Source organism: Amphiura filiformis, chromosome 6 (assembly GCF_039555335.1).
Source record: "Amphiura filiformis chromosome 6, Afil_fr2py, whole genome shotgun sequence".
NCBI lineage: Eukaryota > Metazoa > Echinodermata > Ophiuroidea > Amphilepidida > Amphiuridae > Amphiura > Amphiura filiformis.
The window spans coordinates 39,213,948-39,241,415 of NC_092633.1; the positions used below are offsets into that span (position 1 = coordinate 39,213,948).

The window sequence follows — 27,468 nt, forward strand, 5'->3', positions numbered from 1 at the left end:
ATTTACCTTATGACCATGTTTTTCTTAAAGTCCTATGTGATGACCCCACTTTTTTAGGCTCAGGTACCCAATGGCCTCCTTTTTTCCAAAGATTGTTATCATCAAAATGCCATACAATGATGTAGAAAATTCTCATTTCCAGAAATGTGTATTGTAAATTTGGAAAAAAAATAAGAATTTTGCTCAAATGTTCTACCTGACGACACCCTTTCTACTCATCTGTGGTCAAATTAGCAAAGACTGTTGGATTTTTATGAAATTTAGCTGTACAATTTTCCTGGTGATTGCAAAAGCAGATGAGACTCATGGTTGGAGAACCGTCTTATTATTATGATCATTTTTTCCTTAACTGTAACCATAGGCGTAGATCCTGGAGGGATGGGGGGATAATTCCCCCCAATATTTTGCCAGGGGGGATGATCCATACAATCAACCCCCCCCCCCCCCCCCAAATGTTGATGCCTGTATGTGGGTTTCTGACCTCATGTTTGGCCATTTTAGCCCCCAAAGCCCGAATTTTTTCGCGCTACCCGCAAATTTCTTCCACTTTTGCACAATATTTCATAAGTTTAGCTTCAAAATGGCAAAATTTTGCGCACACTTTATGCGCGCATTTGTACCATAAACTTATTCAATTGCCAAAACGTGCCGGATTCATTATATTTCAAGAATTTTTTCCAACCCCATCCCCCCATGTCAAAAAAGAAATCTACGCCACTGACTGTAACTCATTCAGAAAGATACATCTCTTTTAAACTGTGCTTTCTTTCTTTACTACCATAGATTTTAAGACTCCCCTTGGAACGTATGTTGTGTTAGGGCTTCATATTCTACCATTGTGGTTATATGCACATTATGCCGGTATCTTTACACATACATTGGTCATTCCTAAGATAATAGATTATATGGTGATTGGTTTATTGAGCGGTGGAAGAGCAATTGCTGCAGTGGTTGAGGTAAGCGATTTTAGCCATTAAGCCCCCCGCATAACTCCGAAAGAGGGGCTGAGCCCCCCGCAGGAAAAGATCCTGGACACGTCGGTGATGAAGGCTATTTTTTGCAGCATTTTTACCATTTGTCAGTAGATGAATAATATTGGATTTATCAATGTTAACAATATAATAATTGTCCTACATACAACATACAAACTTCTTTTTCTTAGTAGATCAGTGGAAAGGGTACCTTTTTATGGTAGGTCAGTGAAAAGGGATTCTAAATGCAACTGGTCAGTGAAAAGGGTCCCCCCCCAGTTAAAACCACAGTTATTTATTTTTAAATGAATAATTGTGGTTTTAACATTATAAAAGTTTGTTAGAAATCAACATTTTATTCTAAATAATGAAATATTTGGCCAGCAAATTGTTTTGAGCAGAGAAGGGTAACAGGAAGGTGGGAATCAACTTTCATTAGCCTAAAAGGGTGTATCTGATATTTACTTCACTAACATGTCACTTCTTTTTGCCATGATACTTAGGTCAATTGGTTTCAAAAGGGGAGGGGCTCTCATGTATAAAAGTTGTAAGCATACATGTGAATTGACTTTCAAAAATGACCCTATGCTAGGATGTTGAAAATTTGTCAAACTATAAACCTTAAACAAGGATTTTACTCAAATATTAAAAACATCCTAAGTGAGGAATTGGTTTGAAATTTACCCCTAAACAAGGATAGACATTGCGTGAGTCGGTAGAGTGTCATTCAGTGACAGTGATGATAACAGTAAGCTTAAAATTGGCGCTGTTGATTTTTTTTAAAAATCTGGTTAGTAAAATTGCTCAGAAACCACTCTTTTGTGCCAAATAACTTGATAAATATGTCACCACTAATGTCCGTTAATTGGGTAATTTTAAAAAACTACCCTAAGCGAGGATCATCCTTAAAAAAACACCCCTGTGGTTTGAGACCCTAATCACAGATCCGCGCGGAAACCACCCTAAATCTGTGTTTTCGTTCACGCAGATGTTTACAACTTTCATATGAGTGCCGAACGGTTTCAAACGGTATCAATTCCCTTTCTCACTATAATGCACTGAAAAATCCATAGTTTCATACCTGGTTGCACACAAGGTTATTATCATACATGTAGTTGCATTCGGTTGCACACAAGGTCATTATCAGAGTTGCATACCTGGCTGCGCACAAGATCATTATCAAAGTTGGTTACAAAGTCATTATTACAGCCTTTTAAGGCTTTAACAATGACCCGGTGGTCATTCACTGACGATGTGTACGCATGATGGTTCCAATTAGGGGTACTTTTCAAGAAATGTCCGTGGAATTTCGAGGACAAAATTGTTTATGATTGTCCAAATTAGGGGTGTTTTGGAGCAAAATTGTCCTTAAAATGAAAAATAGGGTGTATTTCTGGGACTATCCTCAGCTATCCTCCACGTTTTACCGCTACAGTTTCGGTTTTTTGTATTTTTTCCACACAAAAATTGATAGGGTATTTTTTCCGAAAAAAATTGTCCTCATTTCCCTGTGAAATAGGGAAACATTCAAAAGCGTCCTTGAAATGGTAAAAATAGGGGTATTGTCCTTGATTCCTCGTGATAAGGGGGTGAAATAAAAATTTGTCCTCAAAATGATAAAAATAGGGGAGGTATTTGGGGGCATATTTTCCTTGATTTTGCCCAAAATAGGGGTAAAATTGCGCAAATGTCCTTGATTCCCCGTGAAATTGGGGGTCATTTTCAAATCCTCTAACGGTCATACGTCCTAGCTTTAAATAAAAACTGAACCCACCGGGAATAATGACTTTGTTAAAATATAGTTTACTATTTTGGTCAAATTTTAAGTTGCTTAATCTTTGCCAAATATATTATTGTCAGGAAAGTTTTCTGGTCATTTTAAGCCAAACTAAAGAGGTAGAATGAAAGAAAACTCACTAACTACCTGAGCCTCTTAACTGTGGTGTTCTATGGGGGGATTTAAAGTCATTATATAACTTCAATTCAAACTTGCTATGTTATCCTAAAAACACTATGAATTTGGCTGAATCCAATTAGGTGTAAGTTGGGACATGTGTAAACATTTATGTCAAAAAATCAGGTTTGGAAAAAATTAACCAATTACATATAAGATCGTACATTATAGCTTTTAAACCGAAATGTGTGGGAGGTACACCCTTTGTTCCATAACCATTAAGGTATAGGGCATTTTTTGTTTTTGCTATAGCCCCCGAATGAAATGTATTTAATTATGTTTGTACTCTCTCAGGTAGCATATTGTGTGTGAATTTTACATCCGAACTAAGTGCTATTCCCGGGTGCTATTCTTTTTTTATGGGCATTTTAGTGTCTAAAATGGCCCAAAATTAGGGTTTTTCAATATTGCCGTCCATTTCTAATCGTCACCCCCATAGACTTTACATGTAAAATAAAAAGGCTCATAAAAATTTAATAGCACCAAGTTCGGATGTAAAATTCACACAAAATGCTTTTTGAGTGATTACAAAGATAATTAAATACTTTTCATGCGGGGGCTATGTGGAATTTTTTTTATTGTATTCCTTGTACAATGAAATTTCACAATAAAATGTCCATTGGAAACAAAGGTGGGTAGTCTGGGCTATTTTCTTGCACAGTCACAAAGCATGTCTGTTATTCATAAGTGTGACTGTTCAGTATGTTCATGGCCATGCATGCAGGGGCGTAACCAGACATGACCTTCCGGGGGGGGGGGGCAAGATTGAAAAATTTCCCAATTTCTGATCAAAAATTTTAGTATATCGCGAGCGGCTTGCCGCGAAGTGTTAATCGAGTGGGGTCCAGGGATCTTCTTCCTCTTTCTTTCCTTTTCTCTTCTCCTTCCCTTTTCTCTTCTCCTTCCCTTTTTCTTCCCTCTTTTTCTTTTCTTCTTTCCCCTTTCTCTTCTTCCCTCTTTTTTCCCCTTTTTTCTCTTTTCTTCCCCTCTTCCCTTTTTTCTTCCCTCTTTTTCTCTTTTTCTCTCCTTCCCCCCTTCCCAATTTTTTGCTCTTCTTCCCAGTTTTTTTGTGTCTGGGGGGGTTTCATAGCTGAAAACATATTGTGCGATGAATGGATATGCCTTTTAGGGGCTGTGCAATAATTATGAGGGCGGGGGTAAATTTCAAATGGCTCGCCAAAATTGTTTGCCCCCCTCTCGGCTTGCCAAAATCGCTTGCCCCCCCTCTCGGCCCACCAAAATTCTTTGCCCCCCTTGTGCATGCCAAATTTTAAATGGTCTAGATACATGTTGCGAGCAGGAAAATTTGCATATTTAAGCATTTCCGTACTGTTTTCTTAAGCCTTTTTAGAGCGTTTTATTTAAAAGGCGACCCATGAATGCGTGCCAAAAATCGCTGCCCCCCCCCTCTCTCGGCTTGCCAAAATTGCTCCCCCCTTCGCTCGGCGCATTTAAAAATTTCTTGCCCCCCCCATTTTACCCTCACCCCAGGGCTCATAATTATTGCACAGCCCCTTATAGGTATGTAAAAGTATACATAGCTGGAAAGCATAAAGAACAGAGATTACAATGATCCAAATCTGAAGTCAATATTCAGCGGGGTGTACTACTCTCTAAATGTGAAAGAGTGAAAATCACTCAAAAGAGTGAAATCTCACTCTTTCAAAGAGCCATCTGAGTGACAACTCTTTTAGAGTGAAGCTCACTCTCAAGAAAGAATGAAAAAATTCACTCCGGAAAAGAGTGAATCAGAAAAGAGCATTTATTTATTTATTTATTCATTTAGGCCTATTTTATATACAAGAATATCACAGCAGTTCATAACAGCTACTATGTGCTTTAAATTGTTGTGAGGCTAGGCCCCAGGTTAGGTAGGGCCCGGTCTAGGAATATTGAACTGGTCTAAAGCTTAAGCACATACACAATGTGTCGAACTTCAGTGTGGGGTGAATGATGAAAAACTATGGATTTAGTGAAGCTAATAGTCAAACTGTTCAATGGTGAGTACACTTAGGTGTAGGACATAACACTTGGCAAATACCATGTTTACGGTCACAGTCTGGAGACGCGTGATGCGGCGTCACCTACATAAGCTTACATATGCGTACATGTAAACCGGCACTGGGCCAAACTGCTCACATATGACTTAAGCTTACTGCCGCCGTTGTCTCCAGACCAAGTGTATATACTTGCTACGAGTTATGACCTACACATAAATGTAATCACTATTGAGTATGCTGTCTAATTCTTCATCAAATCCGCTTTCTTTTCGCCATTCATTCACACACTGTTCGCCATTTTGTTACACAAGTTCAACAAACATCGGCCGATTTTCGGCGCTTCTGATTGGCTGACAGTTCACTCCAAGAAAGAGTGAGATTTTGCGCCACTTTTGAGCGAGTGAGGCTCACTCAAAATCATGAGTGAAATTATGTGTACTGTTTTCACTCTTTTAGAGCTAAAACCCACTCTTTTAGAGCTAACTTAAATTCACTCTGAAATTCAGAGTGGTTTTTCACTCTTTAACATTTAGAGAGTAGAATCAGCGTTCGAAATAGGGCCGGTCAGCCGGCCATTGGCCTGTAACTTTTTGGCCTGGCCGGTAACTTTTTCTGACTGGCATCTAGTTGCCCGGCCCGGCTGGCCGGTAACTTTTAAGGTCAAGCCGGCTGGCCTGTAACTTTTTGAGGCATATTTCGAACACTGACTAGAATATATACAGGGTGTAACAATTAACTTTTTAATGAACATGTGGTGTAGTATTGGAGTGCCTATATATCTTTTCAGGAGTATTTTCTCAATCTCAGGACCACAAAATCAAACAGAGCTTAAAAAGGCCCACCAGAAAATATATAGAAAATATGTTTATTCTGTTTATATAGGGTGATAAAAATTTGCTTCATATGAGACCTAATTAATTATTTAAAAGGTTTAATTAGTGCTAATTAGCTAATTAAATACTGTTCATTAACTGCTTTCAGTCATAAATAATCATTCCAAACCAGAAAGAATACAATATCCCTTTGTTTTGTCACATTTAGATTAATTATTTGCAATTTTGAAAATTTTTACATAGAAGCCTATATGGTAAAAGGCATGGACGAGCCTGTAAATGTGCTTATTAGTCTAATTAATGAGATGAAATTATACAAAGTAGGCCTACTTGATTATATAGTTGCTACAATCACTGACATCAAATTGGTACTATTAAAGTAATCATGGATTTTAGTTTTCAACTCAACAGAAAACGGTAAAAAAGTATCCCATCAAATTGTTGTGAACATTTTCCATAGACTTTCTATGGTACCATGTCTGCCAATCCACCAACCTACTAGTTTGTTAGCTTAATTGATCATAAAATTAATTAGCATCAATGGAAAATCCTGGTTTTGGTGTCAAATTGAAAAGAAAGACCAAAGCTTTAAAACATGACCAATATAAAGGATCTTCATTTTGAAACTTATCATTATCATTTCATTTTTTTCAAGAAAAAATGTCACACCACCAGTTTTTTAGTGGTCCCAGTATAAGACACATGGCCTTTAAATTTGTATAAACGGTCTTCCTGTGTGGAGACACATTTGGGTCCTGATGGGACCAATGTCAAACAAAAGGCTCAATCCAGGCTAAAAAGCCTATATTAAGCATGCTGGCCTATATGGAAAGACAAGTGAGAAACAGATTTGAAGATAACGAAGAAGGAAAAGCCAGCCACTCCCAACAATTAAGTGAAATGAACAATAAAACTGTTAGTCTTTGGGTCAAGAGAAACGAAATGCTTAATCCAGTCTAAACTGCCACTGCAGCTGGGTAGTGATGTTGGGTATATCAAACAATACTGTGTCAAAGACTGCTAGTTGAACCGATATGGTCTTGTCATTAACTGCACAATTTAATTGTGATTGGATTTCTTGCTAAACCACTTAACCCCTACCTGCCGATTGGCCAAAAAGAAGCTTTCATTATCAAGTGGACCAATCAGCAACGTTGTTAGAATAATTTCACCACACAAAAACATTGGGGTGAATTATTTGCAAAGCTCCATTCTGATTGGTGATTAAAGTACAGATATCACATATTTGACCAATCAGAGGCAATGTTAGATCAGCAGGTAGTGCTCAGGGGGTTTAACATGGGGAAAATATCTGGACAATCATGAATCATTGGAAAGGAAAATATTTTCATGCTGTCGAGCCTAAATATACAAATTGGACGACATACGGTCAAATGACAGAATCTGCAAGACCATTTATGCACACAAACATTATGTAGTTGGTTTCTGATGGTATATATATGTCAACTTTTTTTGAGTAAGTTTGGGGATGAAGCTGTGGATGACAAAATTACCATTTAAAAGATTTAATATTAGGCATGTCACAGTGGCTGCACAATAATTCTGCCACACTGTGCATGCAAGCATAACAGTAAATTGAAAAGCGCGTTCATCAAATTTGTTAAATTTTGGCAAACATCCATGTCGAAAAATTAATTTCCTCATTATGTGCTATTTATCACAATTGTTTGAATTTTTGATATATGGTGTGTGAAACCTTTCTGTGACTACCATCGGGTTTTTTGAAATAAATATTGCTTCATTTAAGAGCTACTACCTGTTTTTATGGATTTTTGAAGATCCCTCATAAATCAATAAATATAGGCCTTTTGAAAAATCAAGACCTACCACCATTTAGCTGAAATACTAATCTTTTTAAGCATGTAAATTATTTCCGTCGACAACGAATGGCACACTTGAGGAAAACGAATTGAAACAAAACATTTTTAAAGTGAGTTTAAAGGGAGTAATATTCCAAACCACAATAGCTCTAAGCCATTGTGTGATGTGTCCAAGGCCACACCATTCTTGTATACGCGGTATAGTGGAGTGGCTGTTCCTTTTACCGTTTGTCTTCTCATGTTAATCCAGATAACAAAATGTTAATTTAAAGTCTCATTGCAAATGAATTTTTATTTTTACTTTTCGGATTTGGCTTTGAGCAATGGTGACATACCATATTTACAGAAAAAAATTAAAATTCTATCCCAGACACTGTCAAAATGTCAAAGTTTGTATTTTTGTATTATATTAAAGTAATTAACTGCAGATTCTTTACTCAACATCATAACAGGTTCATACTTGACAAATTTATGATGAATGAAAAGACTTTCATTAAATACTGTAAAAGTAGAAATTTTCGCGAGGTTTTTATTTTCGCGAATTTCGTGAGTGGACATAAAATCACGAAAATAAAAACTCGCGAAAATAACCTTTTGCATTAGGTTTCTATTGTATCAATATCAAAACCGTGAAATTTAATTCTTGCGCAATTGACAAAATCTTCAAAATCGCGAAAATATCTTCTCTCAAAAATATTGACTTTTACAGTATTGAAAAAAAAAACCAAAATTACTCATGCCTAATTTACATAATAATATCATGAATACATAATTAGCTGTAATTAGCTAATTTGCATAATTAATTACTTTTTGTGTATTTTTTGTTATCAATTGAAAGAACTTTGTATACATATGTGTACGAAAAAAACCGCACCCTGATATCATGTACGGTTTTCTATTGGCATCAATTTTGCATATTAATTAGCTGAAATTTTTTCAGCTTTAATTTGTCTGCAGATATGCCGCACTTGCTAAAATAGTATATTTGGTTAATTTATTATAATTATTCAATGATAGATTTTTTAATTTTGTTTTCTTTGATGAAGTTAGAAAAGATAGGCAATTAACATGTGATACTTAAATTAACATTGCTTTTTCAAGCAAGCATCCAAATAAACCTTCAAAATCTAGAAATGTGCCAATTTTGTCATTATACAGCAATTTGTGGCAGATTTGCATTCCATTTATGAGCATCTTAAAATTGACACTACATCACAATGCATTGACCGATTTCAATTCGGTTTTTTGATTTTTGATGCTTTAATAAAGCTCATTCATGTAGAAACATTAAATAACGTGTTTCTGCTGCGCTTATTTTTGAGGTGATATACCTATTAATATGTTGGTTTTTTTCATCTCTTTTCTCTTGACAGATGTACTGCTTATGGGCTCATATAAGATACCTATTACGAGATCCGGATGCCAAAGATGAACAGAAATAAGATCAATTTAATAATGTTAAGGGGGTACTACACCCCTGGCCAATTTTGTGCCTATTTTTGCATTTTTCTCAAAAATTATAGCACATTGGTGACAGGTAATATTGTATATTATAGGGGCAAAGACTACAACTACTGTACTGGAAATTCAGCAACTCAAAGCAATTAGTTATTGATTTATTGATCAAATATTGGTTTCCCTCATTTTTGACTGTAACTCCACAACTGTTGTCTGTGCTGAAATAAAATTTCCAGTGCAGTAGTTGTAGTCATTGCCCCTATAATATACATATCTTACTTGTCCCCAATGCACTATAATTTTTGAGAAAAATGCAAAAATAGGCACAAAATTGGGCAGGGGTGTAGTACCCCCTTAAAGCAATAGATATGCTTAGATTACAAGATATTATGCCAGTTAATGTATTATACAAAGACAGGGTGTCTGAAAAGTTCCGTTATCATTTTAAAATGCTACATCTTTTGTACACATTATATGAACAATTTAAATGGATTTTTGCAAAGAAGAAACGTGTACAGTTGTTTTCATATCTAACATGGCCAGTTTTTGGTCAATGCTAGATGCAACATATTTTAATATTTTAAAAGAAGTACTGCATAAGTAAGAATAGCATATATAAAACAATGAAACCTTTTTTACTGGTTCAAAAACATCGCATATCTGTGTTTTAATATTGTTGATCACAAAACGATGACTGTTTGGGATTTGACAATGAAATAAAATACTATGAAATTGGCACCAGGTTAAATATTTTCTTAATTTTATGTTGGGATTTCTATTCTTAATATCGTAAGATGGCATTAGCAGGGCAGCTTTTCATTGCATACAAACAGGGCCGTGACACTTGTGTTCAGGAAACAGACTTATCCCGTATTTGATTGACAGTTCCTGGCCATTTTGAGTACACCAAATTTCTCTAAGATGGCGAACACGGAGTGCCACTAAATTTGGACCCTTTTGAGCAAAAATACAGCCTATTTAAGTAAAACCAATGTCAACTGGGGTGTTCAGGTAAAATAGTTTCCTAGCATATTGAACTGACACAGGCAGCTATTTTGTTTTTCACAATATGATAATTCCAGTAATGGAAAGAAGCTACCAAATGTTCGTCATTTTTCGTAATTTAGATATTTTTTAAATGCTGGGTTATATAATGGTCATGAACAGTTTGAACATGTGTTTAAAACATTTTACATGAAAAGACACTGCAACATTTTAAAAATGTGACCAGCTCCAACAAAACCCGGAACAAGTCGCCAGGCATGTTTTTGAGTTATAGGTTTAGATGACATTCCCATAAAAAAATCAAGTTTTGAAATTTTTAATTTTATGGTATTTGACCTTGTGACTGAGTGGACTTTCAAATCCTTGAAAGTACTTATTATAAAGAGGTTTATTTAATCAATAATTAACAGTTGAACTATGATAATCTCTATTCAATCCTGTGTAGCAGGAAACTAATGAGCACATTACTCAGAACAGCCATTTGGCAAAATCTGTTAAACATTTCAGCAATCAATTCAAAACAAAACTGATCTCTAAATTTATAATTAATCTTTTCCGTGAGCACCCCCCCCCCTTTCCCTTGTCTTTTGGTTATGTTATGTGATGTTGATTTAGTTTGTTAATTTCATTTGATTTCAGGGAAAGGCTAACTTTCAGACCTTTTTGGTCTTCCAGCCTTTTCCTCCATATGTACCGTGTTTATATATATTATTTTTTATGTAATGTATAGAAATAAAATATGAATATGAATATATGAGAGCAAAATGTAGAAAATATGGGGTCATTGGGTGAGAGCATGATTTTTGGCATTCGGTGAGAGCAAAATGTAACAAATATCGGGTCATTGGGTGAGAACATGACCTTTTTTTTTAAATGGAATCTTTGGTTGAGAACCCCGGTGGGTTCAGTCTTCACTGACAATGTGTACGCATGATGGTTCCAATTAGGGGTACTTTTCAAGAAAAGTCAGCGGAATTTTCGAGGACAAAAATGTTCGCAATTGTCCAAATTAGGGGTGTTTTGGAGCAAAATTGTCCTTGAAATGAAAAATAGGGTGTATTTCTAGGACTTTTGTCCGCGTTTTACCGCTACAGTTTTGTTATTGTCATCATTTCCCGTGAAATAGGGGGAAATTCAAAAGCGTCCTTGAAATGGTAAAAATAGGGGTATTTATTTCGGAAAAATTTCCTCGATTCCTCGTGCTAAGGGGGTGAAATGAAAATGCGTCCTCAAAATGATAAAAATAGGGGAGGTATTTGGGGGCAAATTTTCCTTGATTTCACGCAAAATAGGGGGTAAAATTGCTGCAAATGTCCTCGATTCCCGTGAAATAGGGTCATTTTCAAATCCTGGAACGGTCATACGTCCTACCTTTAAATACAAACTGAACCCACCGGGTTGAGAACCGAAACAGCGCCATTCTAGTTATGAATGGCTTCTTCAAATTTCTTTGTTTTTTCAAAATAAGTAACAAAATCAGTGATAAATGAAAGTTGCTGTTCAAATTGAACTTGTAAGGGTATTTGGGTGACAGATCAACTGAATGGTAAAATAGGGGTCTTCGGGTGACAGAGTATGTGTTCGTAAAAAAATATGGGGTCTTTGGTTGACAGCGATGCTGAAAAAGGGGGTCTTAATTAACAGCCCTACATACACGTCACCTCCAAAGTTGGAGTGCCCCCCCGGATCAAACATCTGCATTTGGTGCTTGGGTAAGTACACATAGGGGGTATGTATATTTGCTAGTGGTAGCACTACAGGGAAAGAGAAGCATCCCCCCCATATTTTTCTTGACGTCCCCCACCCCCCCCCACCCCACTTTTAAGGCAACCCCCTCCCCTAAAAAATTACAAAATGATCCACTTTTTGTGGCAACTTTGTGCAAAATTTGTTGATTCCCCCCCTGCACCTCGAAGAAAATCCCGGTGCCGCCCCTGGCATTTTGCCACACCCTAATCTTGGAATTTCAGTTTCCACTTTCCTAGTCCAGTCAAAATCAGAATTACTTATGCCTAGACAATTGTATTGTATTGTCTTGTATACGAGCGTAGTTGGGACATTTTGCTGAAAATATAATATCAAAAAGTGGAATGGAGGGACAACTCTTTTAATAGAGGTAAAACTTTACTCCCGAAGGATTGTGACAGGTGTGAGTGTTAATTCCACTGTCAAAAGAGTGGAATATTACCACAAGACAATAAAAAAAAAAGAAGAAGAAGAAAAGAAAGAAAAACCTGTTCTAAATTCTATGGGTGTATGAGTTGGAAAGTAAATAAGGTTAGTAAATGACTCTAAAAATACCCAAATCTGATCATAAATTACACATTTGTTTGCTTTTTTTCCCTCACTTCACTCACATTTTTCAGTCAAAATCAGTGTTTTGCCCTAAACTGCTGATCTTACATGAATAGGCCTACGGCAATTTCCGACAATTAGTATACTCAATCCACTTCTGGCCACAAAAAATGGCAGATTTTACATGCATATACATGCATACAGCAAATGAACAATATAGGTCAGTCAGGTATGTCAGGCCCGTAGAAAAGATTATTTGTTATCTAAATGAAAGTTCATTCTTTTCAAATGAATTATCACTTGTATTAATAAATACACTACAAAGCATTGCGCCATGCCATCCCGTGAAAGAGTGGCTGTACTTTCACCTTCAACCGGGCTTTCACCTTTTTACCCTGAAAGACCGAGAGTAGATAAATAACAAGTTCGTTGTTAAAACGAAATAATTTATATTGTCACCAAAATGGTCCAGTGATCTCTATTATTTATGTAAATGCAATGGTCTAGCCAAGAAGGGTAATGCAAGGGGGCAACTTCCCCCTGTGAGAAATATTGATTCCCTCTTGCTTCCCTGTGAGATGCTGACCGCCCTAATATCTAAGATTTTTAGGCCTTTTGTACTTTTGCCCATTTTTAACCATTATCATCAAAGTTTCCCCTCCCCCTTGAAAGTTGCCTTGAGTAAAAGCGCTTTTTACAGACGGTAAGAATCGATTTTGTAACTATGTGTATGCAGTAAATTTGACTAAAATATCAGAATCTGGTTGTTATGCTCATTTTATTTACACCAACAATGAAAATAGGTAGGCCTATATGGAACGCTAGGAACGCATATCTTCAGGCTAGGGGCTGTGCAATAATTATGAGCCCGATAATGAAAAATTTCGAAACACTGTTTAATTGCAACATTACATCATTTGACCACACTCCCCTGTACTATGGCGTACCACTATAATATTGTAAGCGATTGCTTTTATTGCGATGTAACACCAGGGATATCCCTGATAACAGGTATCGTTTTGTTGAAGTAAATTGTATTCATGGTACTGAGTTACCTTTTATTAACATCTGTACATTTTTTTGAAAAAGTTTTTATTTTATGATAATTATGGTCATATTGTTGGGGTAACATCATAAACTGAATGTGTTGTTGACAGTGGGAGGGGGGAGCATTTTGCCCCCCCCTCCTGTTCCCCAGTAAAACCCAAAATTACAAAAATGTCAACTTGCGCAAAATTGGTTGATTTTGCACCCCCCCGAAAATAACTTCACCCCCATGCCCCCATGATACCCCCCGAAAAAATCCTGGCGCCGCGCGCCGCCACTGGTTGTTGACGAGAAGAAACAGACTGAACTTGACGCAATAAATACTAGTGGTTATTAGTTACAGCAATAAAAAATTACAACAAAGAAAAATAACAATGACAAGATATGCAAGACTAGTATTGCATGCCTTATATATAAAGGATACCCAAATGCCAGAGGCAGTAGCTGACCAGTCAGGCAGGAAGCCAAGAAAGTAGCTCAAATTAACCTATGTATAACTATGTGTATGTTATTACACGAGTTGGGCGCAGCCCAACGAGTGTAATAACTCACTTATACATTGGTTACAAACATATATCAACTTGTACCCTCTCATTATCACTACAGGTGGTTTGACAGTTCTGTGTGTTCCCTGTATAAGGCTAGCTTCAGACTCCGTATTGTACGTACAATATTGTATGCAACATATCTACGTTGTTTAATCTATTGCTATTCTATTTCCAGTAATGTTTAAGTTCTAACGAATGTTTGATGACGTAAAATCGATAATATATTTCTACTAGATATTACATGTAACATATTATCGATTTTTCGTCATCAAACATTCGTTAGAACTTAAACATTACTGGAAATAGAATGGCAATAGATTAAATAACGTAGCTATGTTGCATACAATATTGTACGTACAATACTCGGAGTCTGTGGAGCGCTTAATTCCCAACGAGTGTAATAACTCACTTATACATTGGTTACAAACATATATCAACTTGTACCCTCTCATTATCACTACAGGTGGTTTGACAGTTCTGTGTGTTCCCTGTATAATTGATGTTATGTCTCGGAAATCATAACATTATTCACAGGTGGTCTGACAGTTCTGTGTGTTCCCTGAGTAACATGAGTTAGTACTATAGTAGATTGTCAACAACAAGAATGTAGTATAATAAATCACAGGTTGGCTAAAGGTTTGTCCTTGTAGAGTAATGATATCAGATATATTCCCTCCACTTTCAGCACACTCTCTGAGTGAATTTCCTCCGTTCATATCACAGAACACCGCATACCAATGTATAAATAGTGGTATAAACTATATTATAATTTATTATATTGCACAGTGTACACGTTGTAAGGATTTTTGTTTGTAGTAATTTATATTGGAATATATGATATTACTGTGTACAATGTAACCAGTAAATACGTACGCAAATGTGTTTAAACGTTATATATGCCTATATGCGTTATAAACATATTTTGTTTTTGATCAAAACATTTTAAGAACGTTGTCATGTTATTTTAGTAAACACAGCCAAATTAAAAAGTCTCCAGTATTTCTATCCCCATTTAATCAGAGTCTGATGAGTTTATGGCAAAATAATTTTTATAATAATTTTCTATACACTTTCCTTCGAAGGTTGATACAAAATTTGATATCAAAAAAGTGAGGGAATGCGGCTGTGCATATTTGTTATAAAAAAATTTTCATGTCAATGTCAAAAATATTCTTCATAAAATTCAATAGACTATAAATTAATAAAACAAATGTGTTCAAAAAAGCTCTCAAAACTTGGTCGATCCTTCGTGTAATTATTTCGTGTAAGCTAATCCTAACTCTAACCCTAATCCTAACCCTAACCGTAATCCTAATTTCGTGTATAATTACATAAAGGAGTAACCCAAAACTTATTTGTTCCCTTTAACCTGTTTTTAGAATGTATTGTATATTTATATTTTAAGATGCGCCTTCAAATGTAGGCCTAATTATTAAGGTTTTTATTTTTTAAGCGCTCTGAGCCTTTTTTGGAAATGCCGCAAATGCTCTTTGTATTGTATTGTCTTGTATGGATATGTGATATACGAGCGTAGTTGGGACATTTTGCTGAAAATATAATAACAAAAAGTGGAATGGAGGGGCAACTCTTTTTCGCTAGCCCATAGGGCTGGTATCTAATTCTGAGATGGGATTTGTGTACACTAAAGATTAGCTAAGATTATAGCCTTCTTCTATTGGTATGAATTATTTTTTTTACTTCTTGTGGTGGAAATGTTTTTGATGTCTGCTAATTCGATTGGCAAGGAAAAGAAAGTATGTTTTGCCGTTTCAACGAACGAAAACGATTGAGTATTGCCAAAGTTATGTTTGAATTAATTATGACTTAAAAAGTTATCATAGGTTAGGCCTACACATATAAACATAAACTTGTTCAGCTATCAGCATATCAAAAAAATGACATGGTCAACAATTAGTAATTAGCGGGGAATGATCACTGGAACGAGGTCATATCAGTGGACTACTGAGCATAGCATGATGTTTGGTTGCCTGTGAGTGCATAATTGATATGTTGATAACAAATCTAATAATGTTGTAGAATCAAAATCTTCATTATATGGACCACATTGAAGTCAAAGTAATTATCTATCCTATCCTGTATATATCGTTTTATGGATAAAATTGACTCAAAATGTTATTGATGATATTATTGCTATCTTTAACATCAGTTTTGTCTTTTCAACGGGAAAAATCCAATGGAAAATAAAGTTTTTAGGGGCTAGCTACAATATTGAACAATATATCCCATATTTTCACATGCACTTATAGAAAATAAATAAATTATTGTCTTACTTTATAAATTATAAATACTGTAAAATGACACATAACTAAAGTGAGGCCACTTTCTATCTTTTTTATTTGATTCATAAAATTTAATACATTCAACAAAATGATTGAAGACTGAGAAAACACACAATGCAGACTATTACAGAATGGAGTAGGTAAGATGCCATGTCCATAGCTTTGCAGGAGTTTCGGACTAACAATCAACACATTAAACAAATACAGTTTAAAAGTGAAGATTGTAGTGAATGATCAGTCCTTTATGTGCTTGCCACTATCTACTTTATAGTAAACTATACATTGCGAAATAATATAAAATCATTTTAAAATAAAATGTGCATGTAAGTTGAGTTTACATAGCGAATTAACTAACAACTGCAGTGTATTTCTTGATTTTAATAATAAGCATGGGTAAAAAGCAGTAAAGACAAAAATACAGAACAATTTGGAGTAATGAATTAAAGAGTTGACAGGAGTTATAGGAGTTAATGCTTTTTGCTGTTTCAGTGTGCATGTTCTCACCATTGATGGTTTGGTGAACTGTCATGTAACATGGATGTAAGCGTGATCCTAAAAATGCCTTTCACGGTGACCCAAACTATTTACAAGACCTCTTCTGCATTGAGGCTGGCCTTCCTTTTAAAGAGTGGAATATTACCACCGTGACAATTACATTAAAAAAACCACCCCTGTTCTATGGGAGCATGAGGGGTGGTGCAATAATTATGTGTACCCCCGGTCTGGTGAATTATAGGGTATGGAATAGGTATGGAATGTGTTAGGGACACACCTTCAGGGACTGTGCAATAATTATGAGCCCGAGAATGTAAATGATTTCCAAACGTTGTATTACCACTGTAAATTGCAACATTACATCATTTGACCACACTCCCCTGTACTATGGCGTACTACTATGGAATCTTTAGTGTTTGCATTTATTGCGATGTAACAGGTATCGTTTTGTTGAAGGTATTCATGGTACCTTTTACTGACATAAGAATCATGTGTACATGTTCTTGAAAAGTTATTATTTTGTGATAATTATGGTCAAATTTTTGGGGTAGCATCACAAAATGAATGAGATGTTGACAGTGGCGGCGCTACGGGGGGAGGGGTCATGGGAGGAAATACCCCTAGTCAGAACTCTTGCCCTCCCCCCCTCCTGTTTCCCCCAGTAAAAACCCAAAATGTAAAAAATTTCCACTTTGCCGCAAAATGTGTTGATTTTCCCCCCTCCCCCGCAAAAATTTCCTGGCGCCGCACCGCCACTGGTTGTTGACAAAAAGATGTGTCTTTGTTGACAGACTGAACTTGACTCAAGGGGGCGCAACACTAAATCACTACGCATTTTTTGTAAGAACGAAATTCGGCTAATATAGTCCATAGTGAATAGAAGATTGTAGCGACCATATCTACCGACATGTTCACTTTAAATCACTCAAAATCAGCTCATATGAATTCGACAAGTGTCGTCAATGATAAGATGCAGAAAAAACCGGACATTTAATCTCAAAAGCAATTCTCTGTGGCGGATGAAGACAACTTCCGATTTTGAAATGTGAGTGGTGAATTTAGTATATTTTTAGGCCATATTTTTTGCACCGCGAAATAGCGAAAAAAGTCAACGGTCATCGATATATGCCGACAAAAGTTTTGGAATCTACAGAAACACAGCTTTAATTTGATACCAAATTTATTTTGCCAAGTATTGCAGGGACGCCAGGAATGGCGCTCGAAGTAGGCCGAAATCACACGTTATCCTATGGGACGCTTATTTAGTGTTGCGCCCCCTTGTAACGGCCGTCGCTATGAACGCGTTCTTTTTACATTCTTCGCGCAAAATAAGAAATGCGTTTCATGAAATGTGTTCTATTTCAATCATGATGATAAACAAGTATCTCAAAAAGTCACCCTGATGAATTATTATTGGGAAAAACGCTTTATTGGCCTAGCAGGCGCCTTCAAAGTCTAGAAATTGTACCCAAAAATCTTCAAAAAGGCTCAAAAACGGGTTTTAAAGTTAATAGACATTGTTAATCTGCATAAAGGCGTTTTGCTGCATATTCAGTAGGCCTATGCAAAAAGTTCATAATTGTTACTACTGAAACAGGGGGGTGTTTATACTTTACACTCATTAACAAGTGCTTTCCAAAACAAAATGGCAAGACAGATAATCTAGAAAAGAAATTAAACTTGGTTCAAAGACGTGCTTAAATTGTTGTCTGTCACCAGTTTAATGAGTTTTGTACAAACTCTCGCATATTGGGGGGAAAGTCGAAATATGCGATTTTCCGCGTTTCGGCACTGATCTTTAAAACAACATTTCTCTTGAACGAAATGTCGCAGAGACATGAAATCTTCGGTGTTGAGCTACAAATCTTCTCTAGTTTAATTAACAAGTGACAAATGTGGATTTTGAAAACTTTTAAATCCTTGTAACGGCCGTCGCTATGAACGCGTTCTTTTTACATTCTTCGCGCAAAATAAGAAATGCGTTTCATGAAATGTGTTCTATTTCAATCATGATGATAAACAAGTATTCCAAAAAGTCACCCTGATGAATTATTATTGGGAAAAACGCTTTATTGGCCTAGCAGGCGCCTTCAAAGTCTAGAAATTGTACCCAAAAATCTTCAAAAAGGCTCAAAAACGGGTTTTAAAGTTAATAGACATTGTTAATCTGCATAAAGGCGTTTTGCTGCATAGTGCATATTCAGTAGGCCTATGCAAAAAGTTCATAATTGTTACTACTGAAACAGGGGGGGTGTTTATACTTTACACTCAATAACAAGTGCTTTCCAAAACAAAATGGCAAGACAGATAATCTAGAAAAGAAATTAAACTTGGTTCAAAGACGTGCTTAAATTGTTGTCTGTCACCAGTTTAATGAGTTTTGTACAAACTCTCGCATATTGGGGGAAAGTCGAAATATGCGATTTTCCGCGTTTCGGCACTGATCTTTAAAACAACATTTCTCTTGAACGAAATGTCGCAGAGACATGAAATCTTCGGTGTTGAGCTACAAATCTTCTCTAGTTTAATTAACAAGTGACAAATGTGGATTTTGAAAACTTTTAAGGGGCGCAACACTAAATCACTACGCATTTTATGTAAGAACGAAATTCGGCTAATATAGTCCATAGTGAATAGAAGATTGTAGCGACCATATCTACCGACATGTTCACTTTAAATCACTCAAAATCAGCTCATATGAATTCGACAAGTGTCTTCAATGATAAGATGCAGAAAAACCGGACATTTAATCTCAAAAGCAATTCTCTGTGGCGGATGAAGACAACTTCCGATTTTGAAATGTGAGTGGTGAATTTAGTATATTTTTAGGCCATATTCTTTGCACCGCTAAATTGCGAAAAAAGTCAACGGTCATCGATATATGCCGACAAAAGTTTTGAATCTACAGAAACACAGCTTTAATTTGATACCAAATTTATTTTGCCAAGTATTGCAGGGACGCCAGGAATGGCGCTCGAAGTAGGCCGAAATCACACGTTATCCTATGGGACGCTTATTTAGTGTTGCGCCCCTTGTAACGGCCGTCGCTATGAACGCGTGCTTTTTACATTCTTCGCGCAAAATAAGAAATGCGTTTCATGAAATGTGTTCTATTTCAATCATGATGATAAACAAGTATTCCAAAAAGTCACCCTGATGAATTATTATTGGGAAAAACGCTTTAATGCCCTAGCAGGCGCCTTCAAAGTCTATAAATTGTACCCAAAAATCTTCAAAAAAGGCTCAAAAACGGGTTTTAAAGTTAATAGACATTGTTAATCTGCATAAAGGCGTTTTGCTGCATATTCAGTAGGCCTATGCAAAAAGTTCATAATTGTTACTACTGAAACAGGGGGTGTTTATACTTTACACTCATTAACAAGTGCTTTCCAAAACAAAATGGCAAGACAGATAATCTAGAAAAGAAATTAAACTTGGTTCAAAGACGTGCTTAAATTGTTGTCTGTCACCAGTTTAATGAGTTTTGTACAAACTCTCGCATATTGGGGAAAGTCGAAATATGCGATTTTCCGCGTTTCGGCACTGATCTTTAAAACAACATTTCTCTTGAACGAAATGTCGCAGAGACATGAAATCTTCGGTGTTGAGCTACAAATCTTCTCTAGTTTAATTAACAAGTGACAAATGTGGATTTTGAAAACTTTTAAATCCTTATAACGGCCGTCGCTATGAACGCGTTCTTTTTACATTCTTCGCGCAAAATAAGAAATGCGTTTCATGAAATGTGTTCTATTTCAATCATGATGATAAACAAGTATTCCAAAAAGTCACCCTGATGAATTATTATTGGGAAAAACGCTTTATTGGCCTAGCAGGCGCCTTCAAAGTCTAGAAATTGTACCCAAAAATCTTCAAAAAGGCTCAAAAACGGGTTTTAAAGTTAATAGACATTGTTAATCTGCATAAAGGCATTTTGCTGCATATTCAGTAGGCCTATGCAAAAAGTTCATAATTGTTACTACTGAAACAGGGGGGGGGGTGTTTATACTTTACACTCATTAACAAGTGCTTTCCAAAACAAAATGGCAAGACAGATAATCTAGAAAAGAAATTAAACTTGGTTCAAAGACGTGCTTAAATTGTTGTCTGTCACCAGTTTAATGAGTTTTGTACAAACTCTCGCATATTGGGGAAAGTCGAAATATGCGATTTTCCGCGTTTCGGCACTGATCTTTAAAACAACATTTCTCTTGAACGAAATGTCGCAGAGACATGAAATCTTCGGTGTTGAGCTACAAATCTTCTCTAGTTTAATTAACAAGTGACAAATGTGGATTTTGAAAACTTTTAAATCCTTGTAACGGCCGTCGCTATGAACGCGTTCTTTTTACATTCTTCGCGCAAAATAAGAAATGCGTTTCATGAAATGTGTTCTATTTCAATCATGATGATAAACAAGTATTCCAAAAAGTCACCCTGATGAATTATTATTGGGAAAAACGCTTTATTGGCCTAGCAGGCGCCTTCAAAGTCTAGAAATTGTACCCAAAAATCTTCAAAAAGGCTCAAAAACGGGTTTTAAAGTTAATAGACATTGTTAATCTGCATAAAGGCGTTTTGCTGCATAGTGCATATTCAGTAGGCCTATGCAAAAAGTTCATAATTGTTACTACTGAAACAGGGGGGGTGTTTATACTTTACACTCAATAACAAGTGCTTTCCAAAACAAAATGGCAAGACAGATAATCTAGAAAAGAAATTAAACTTGGTTCAAAGACGTGCTTAAATTGTTGTCTGTCACCAGTTTAATGAGTTTTGTACAAACTCTCGCATATTGGGGGAAAGTCGAAATATGCGATTTTCCGCGTTTCGGCACTGATCTTTAAAACAACATTTCTCTTGAACGAAATGTCGCAGAGACATGAAATCTTCGGTGTTGAGCTACAAATCTTCTCTAGTTTAATTAACAAGTGACAAATGTGGATTTTGAAAACTTTTAAGGGGCGCAACACTAAATCACTACGCATTTTATGTAAGAACGAAATTCGGCTAATATAGTCCATAGTGAATAGAAGATTGTAGCGACCATATCTACCGACATGTTCACTTTAAATCACTCAAAATCAGCTCATATGAATTCGACAAGTGTCTTCAATGATAAGATGCAGAAAAACCGGACATTTAATCTCAAAAGCAATTCTCTGTGGCGGATGAAGACAACTTCCGATTTTGAAATGTGAGTGGTGAATTTAGTATATTTTTAGGCCATATTTTTGCACCGCGAAATAGCGAAAAAAGTCAACGGTCATCGATATATGCCGACAAAAGTTTTGGAATCTACAGAAACACAGCTTTAATTTGATACCAAATTTATTTTGCCAAGTATTGCAGGGACGCCAGGAATGGCGCTCGAAGTAGGCCGAAATCACACGTTATCCTATGGGACGCTTATTTAGTGTTGCGCCACCTTGTAACGGCCGTCGCTATGAACGCGTTCTTTTTACATTCTTCGCGCAAAATAAGAAATGCGTTTCATGAAATGTGTTCTATTTCAATCATGATGATAAACAAGTATTCCAAAAAGTCACCCTGATGAATTATTATTGGGAAAAACGCTTTATTGGCCTAGCAGGCGCCTTCAAAGTCTAGAAATTGTACCCAAAAATCTTCAAAAAGGCTCAAAAACGGGTTTTAAAGTTAATAGACATTGTTAATCTGCATAAAGGCGTTTTGCTGCATATTCAGTAGGCCTATGCAAAAAGTTCATAATTGTTACTACTGAAACAGGGGGGGGGTGTTTATACTTTACACTCATTAACAAGTGCTTTCCAAAACAAAATGGCAAGACAGATAATCTAGAAAAGAAATTAAACTTGGTTCAAAGACGTGCTTAAATTGTTGTCTGTCACCAGTTTAATGAGTTTTGTACAAACTCTCGCATATTGGGGGGAAAGTCGAAATATGCGATTTTCCGCGTTTCGGCACTGATCTTTAAAACAACATTTCTCTTGAACGAAATGTCGCAGAGACATGAAATCTTCGGTGTTGAGCTACAAATCTTCTCTAGTTTAATTAACAAGTGACAAATGTGGATTTTGAAAACTTTTAAATCCTTATAACGGCCGTCGCTATGAACGCGTTCTTTTTACATTCTTCGCGCAAAATAAGAAATGCGTTTCATGAAATGTGTTCTATTTCAATCATGATGATAAACAAGTATTCCAAAAAGTCACCCTGATGAATTATTATTGGGAAAAACGCTTTATTGGCCTAGCAGGCGCCTTCAAAGTCTAGAAATTGTACCCAAAAATCTTCAAAAAGGCTCAAAACGGGTTTTAAAGTTAATAGACATTGTTAATCTGCATAAAGGCATTTTGCTGCATATTCAGTAGGCCTATGCAAAAAGTTCATAATTGTTACTACTGAAACAGGGGGGGGGGTGTTTATACTTTACACTCATTAACAAGTGCTTTCCAAAACAAAATGGCAAGACAGATAATCTAGAAAAGAAATTAAACTTGGTTCAAAGACGTGCTTAAATTGTTGTCTGTCACCAGTTTAATGAGTTTTGTACAAACTCTCGCATATTGGGGGAAAGTCGAAATATGCGATTTTCCGCGTTTCGGCACTGATCTTTAAAACAACATTTCTCTTGAACGAAATGTCGCAGAGACATGAAATCTTCGGTGTTGAGCTACAAATCTTCTCTAGTTTAATTAACAAGTGACAAATGTGGATTTTGAAAACTTTTAAATCCTTGTAACGGCCGTCGCTATGAACGCGTTCTTTTACATTCTTCGCGCAAAATAAGAAATGCGTTTCATGAAATGTGTTCTATTTCAATCATGATGATAAACAAGTATTCCAAAAAGTCACCCTGATGAATTATTATTGGGAAAAACGCTTTATTGGCCTAGCAGGCGCCTTCAAAGTCTAGAAATTGTACCCAAAAATCTTCAAAAAGGCTCAAAAACGGGTTTTAAAGTTAATAGACATTGTTAATCTCTGCATAAAGGCGTTTTGCTGCATATTCAGTAGGCCTATGCAAAAAGTTCATAATTGTTACTACTGAAACAGGGGAGGGGGTGTTTATACTTTACACTCATTAACAAGTGCTTTCCAAAACAAAATGGCAAGACAGATAATCTAGAAAAGAAATTAAACTTGGTTCAAAGACGTGCTTAAATTGTTGTCTGTCACCAGTTTAATGAGTTTTGTACAAACTCCCGCATATTGGGGGGAAAGTCGAAATATGCGATTTTCCGCGTTTCGGCACTGATCTTTAAAACAACATTTCTCTTGAACGAAATGTCGCAGAGACATGAAATCTTCGGTGTTGAGCTACAAATCTTCTCTAGTTTAATTAACAAGTGACAAATGTGGATTTTGAAAACTTTTAAATCCTTATAACGGCCGTCGCTATGAACGCGTTCTTTTACATTCTTCGCGCAAAATAAGAAATGCGTTTCATGAAATGTGTTCTATTTCAATCATGATGATAAACAAGTATTCCAAAAAGTCACCCTGATGAATTATTATTGGGAAAAACGCTTTATTGGCCTAGCAGGCGCCTTCAAAGTCTAGAAATTGTACCCAAAAATCTTCAAAAAGGCTCAAAAACGGGTTTTAAAGTTAATAGACATTGTTAATCTGCATAAAGGCGTTTTGCTGCATATTCAGTAGGCCTATGCAAAAAGTTCATAATTGTTACTACTGAAACAGGGGGGGTGGTGTTTATACTTTACACTCATTAACAAGTGCTTTCCAAAACAAAATGGCAAGACAGATAATCTAGAAAAGAAATTAAACTTGGTTCAAAGACGTGCTTAAATTGTTGTCTGTCACCAGTTTAATGAGTTTTGTACAAACTCTCGCATATTGGGGGAAAAGTCGAAATATGCGATTTTCTGCGTTTCGGCACTGATCTTTAAAACAACATTTCTCTTGAACGAAATGTCGCAGAGACATGAAATCTTCGGTGTTGAGCTACAAATCTTCTCTAGTTTAATTAACAAGTGACAAATGTGGATTTTGAAAACTTTTAAATCCTTATAAGGGGGCGCAACACTAAATCACTACGCATTTTATGTAAGAACGAAATTCGGCTAACATAGTCCATAGTGAATAGAAGATTGTAGCGACCATATCTACCGACATGTTCACTTTAAATCACTCAAAATCAGCTCATATGAATTCGACAAGTGTCGTCAATGATAACATGCAGAAAAAACCGGACATTTTATCTCAAAAGCAATTCTCTGTGGCGGATGAAGACAACTTCCGATTTTGAAATGTGAGTGGTGAATTTAGTATATTTTTAGGCCATATTTTTTGCACCGCGAAATAGCGAAAAAAGTCAACGGTCATCGATATATGCCGACAAAAGTTTTGGAATCTACAGAAACACAGCTTTAATTTGATACCAAATTTATTTTGCCAAGTATTGCAGGGACGCCAGGAATGGCGCTCGAAGTAGGCCGAAATCACACGTTATCCTATGGGACGCTTATTTAGTGTTGCGCCCCCTCAATATACTAGTGGATATTAGTTACAGCAATAAAAAATTACAACAAAGAAAAATAACAATGACAAGATATGCAAGACTAGTATTGCATACCATATAAAGGATAGCCAAATGCCAGAGGCAGTAGCTGGCCAGTCAGGCAGGGAAGCCAAGAAAGTAGTTCAAATTAACCTTAGTATAGAGGTTATCCACTTCACTCATGTGTGACTTCTAACAAAAGGCACTGGTTCCCGTAGTATTCCTCATTCAAACTAATTCAATGCACGACCTCGGAGTTACCTGCATGACTTTGGCGGGCTATTTTGAAACAGTCATGGTTGCACATGCAGGTACTTCTTTAGAATGTCCTAAACAAGGTATAGCAGTCGTTGATAGGATATGCAGCTTATAGAACATGGATAACCTCTATTATGTACGTTGTAACGATTTTTGTTTGTAGTAGGCCTATATTGGAATATAGGATATTACTGTGTACAATGTAACCAGGAAATATAAATATACACAAAATGTGTTTAAAACGTTATCGTATATAGGCCTACATACGGTATAAACGTAGTTTGTTTTTGATCAAAACATTTTAATGTCATGTTATTTAAAGGAGTATTTCGTGATCCTATAGCATCAGTATGTCATTTTTCAGTTGATATCAACGAAAAAAGCTTATTGCCAAATTTTCAGTTGTTTCCGATTTTGCGTTTTTCCAATCTTGTAGTTTCGTTCTGGTGTACCAGAACGTGGTTTAAATTTGACGATATTTTTGCCAAACAAATTAATATGCAAGAAATTTATTGTACATTAACATTATGTAGCTCTAGAGGTTTCCAGTGGTATAAAAATCTCATTTTTTAAAAAGAAAAGTGAGGGGATGAGGCTGTGGATCACGAAATGACCTTTTAAAGTTTTAATTACACAATAATAGAGTATAAATCGAGGGTTGACAAACAGAAGGCTTTAACTCACTTTTGGCCATTTTGAGATTTTGGTACACAGCAAAAAATAATTGCTCAAAGTTGATCAAAATCTTACTCTTTCTGATAGTAAAAAGGGGAAAGCGCCATTTTTGAGTAAATTGTACTCCATCAAGGTTGAGTAACCAATTACTCAACTTGCTGATTAGAAATTTACTCAGAATTGGGTAAGACTTTTACTCAACTTCTCAGAGTAAATATTTTACTCAATAATTACTCTGGGAAAGCGCTTTCCTTTTGACTCAACAGAAGAGTAAAACTGTACTCAACTAAGGTTGAGTAAGATTTACCACAAGATTGAGCAATTATTTTACTCAATATTTACTCTGCACGGAGTATAATATTTTGACTCATTATGGATTGAGTAAAAGTTACTACTAAAGGTGAGTAAACATTTTGCTCAAATTAGATGCAAAAATACCGTCTTACTCAGTTTAATGAGTAGATTGAAACTGTGACATCTGTAATATCCAGAATCAATGAAGCTGTTGTCATTCAATTTTACTCTCTGTTCTAATAAAAACATGACATTATTTACACATCACACCAATTAATCAAACAATTAGACTATGGGACATGGGCATTTATCTTTCACTTCCGTAGTCCACTCTTGGGCAGAACATAAAAACATAACAAATCAAGAGTAAATATATGTCTGAATTAATATCCAAAAAGTTCCCAAGTTTTACTTTACTCATTTAGGAGTTATTTGGGGTTAAAAATGTGTTTTTCGTGATTTTTTTTCCATTTTGCCCAAAAATGTCAAATATTAAAATAGCTGTAACTTTAAAAATAAATTGAGTAGAAATTTCATTTCTATTGTAGATGTTACATGTCATATGGATTTCCAACACTGGTGAATAAAAATGTCATAGCACAACTCTAAAATATAAAAAATGGCAAAAACCATATTTTGTGCTATTTTGGCCATTTTTGACCTAAAATGTAATTTTTGTATGGGAAAAAAAATAAATATATATTTTCTTGATTTAAAAAATATGTCATTATATCAACCTAGTTATTCTGAACAAAAAAGTTATGATGGTGAATGTCTGTGACCTATAGTTTTTGATCTATGGCCCTTTCAAATTCACATATGGACTAAAATAGCATGTTTTTGTCAATTTTTCCAATATTAGGCTGAAAATGGTACTTTTTGTAATTTTAACAAAATTTTCAGTGTTTGGAAAGTGGGAACTTCACATATATTATGGATATATTATAGTACTTTCATTTTAAGCTAGTTGTAGATCCACTGGTAGCTCGGT

General features: G+C 35.8%; 1 protein-coding gene across 1 annotated transcript in view; it reads left to right on the forward strand.

Moving 5' to 3' along the window:
- Positions 1–10,832, forward strand: part of LOC140155408 (uncharacterized) — a 39,364-nt gene extending 28,532 nt beyond the window's left edge. Inside the window, exons 7-9 of the mRNA XM_072178251.1 lie at positions 784–956; positions 8,973–9,057; positions 9,412–10,832. Coding sequence (XP_072034352.1) covers positions 784–956; positions 8,973–9,041 — 242 coding nt within the window. The 3' untranslated portion in view covers positions 9,042–9,057; positions 9,412–10,832. The remainder of the gene's footprint in view (positions 1–783; positions 957–8,972; positions 9,058–9,411) is intronic.
- Positions 10,833–27,468: the final 16,636 nt, after the last annotated feature.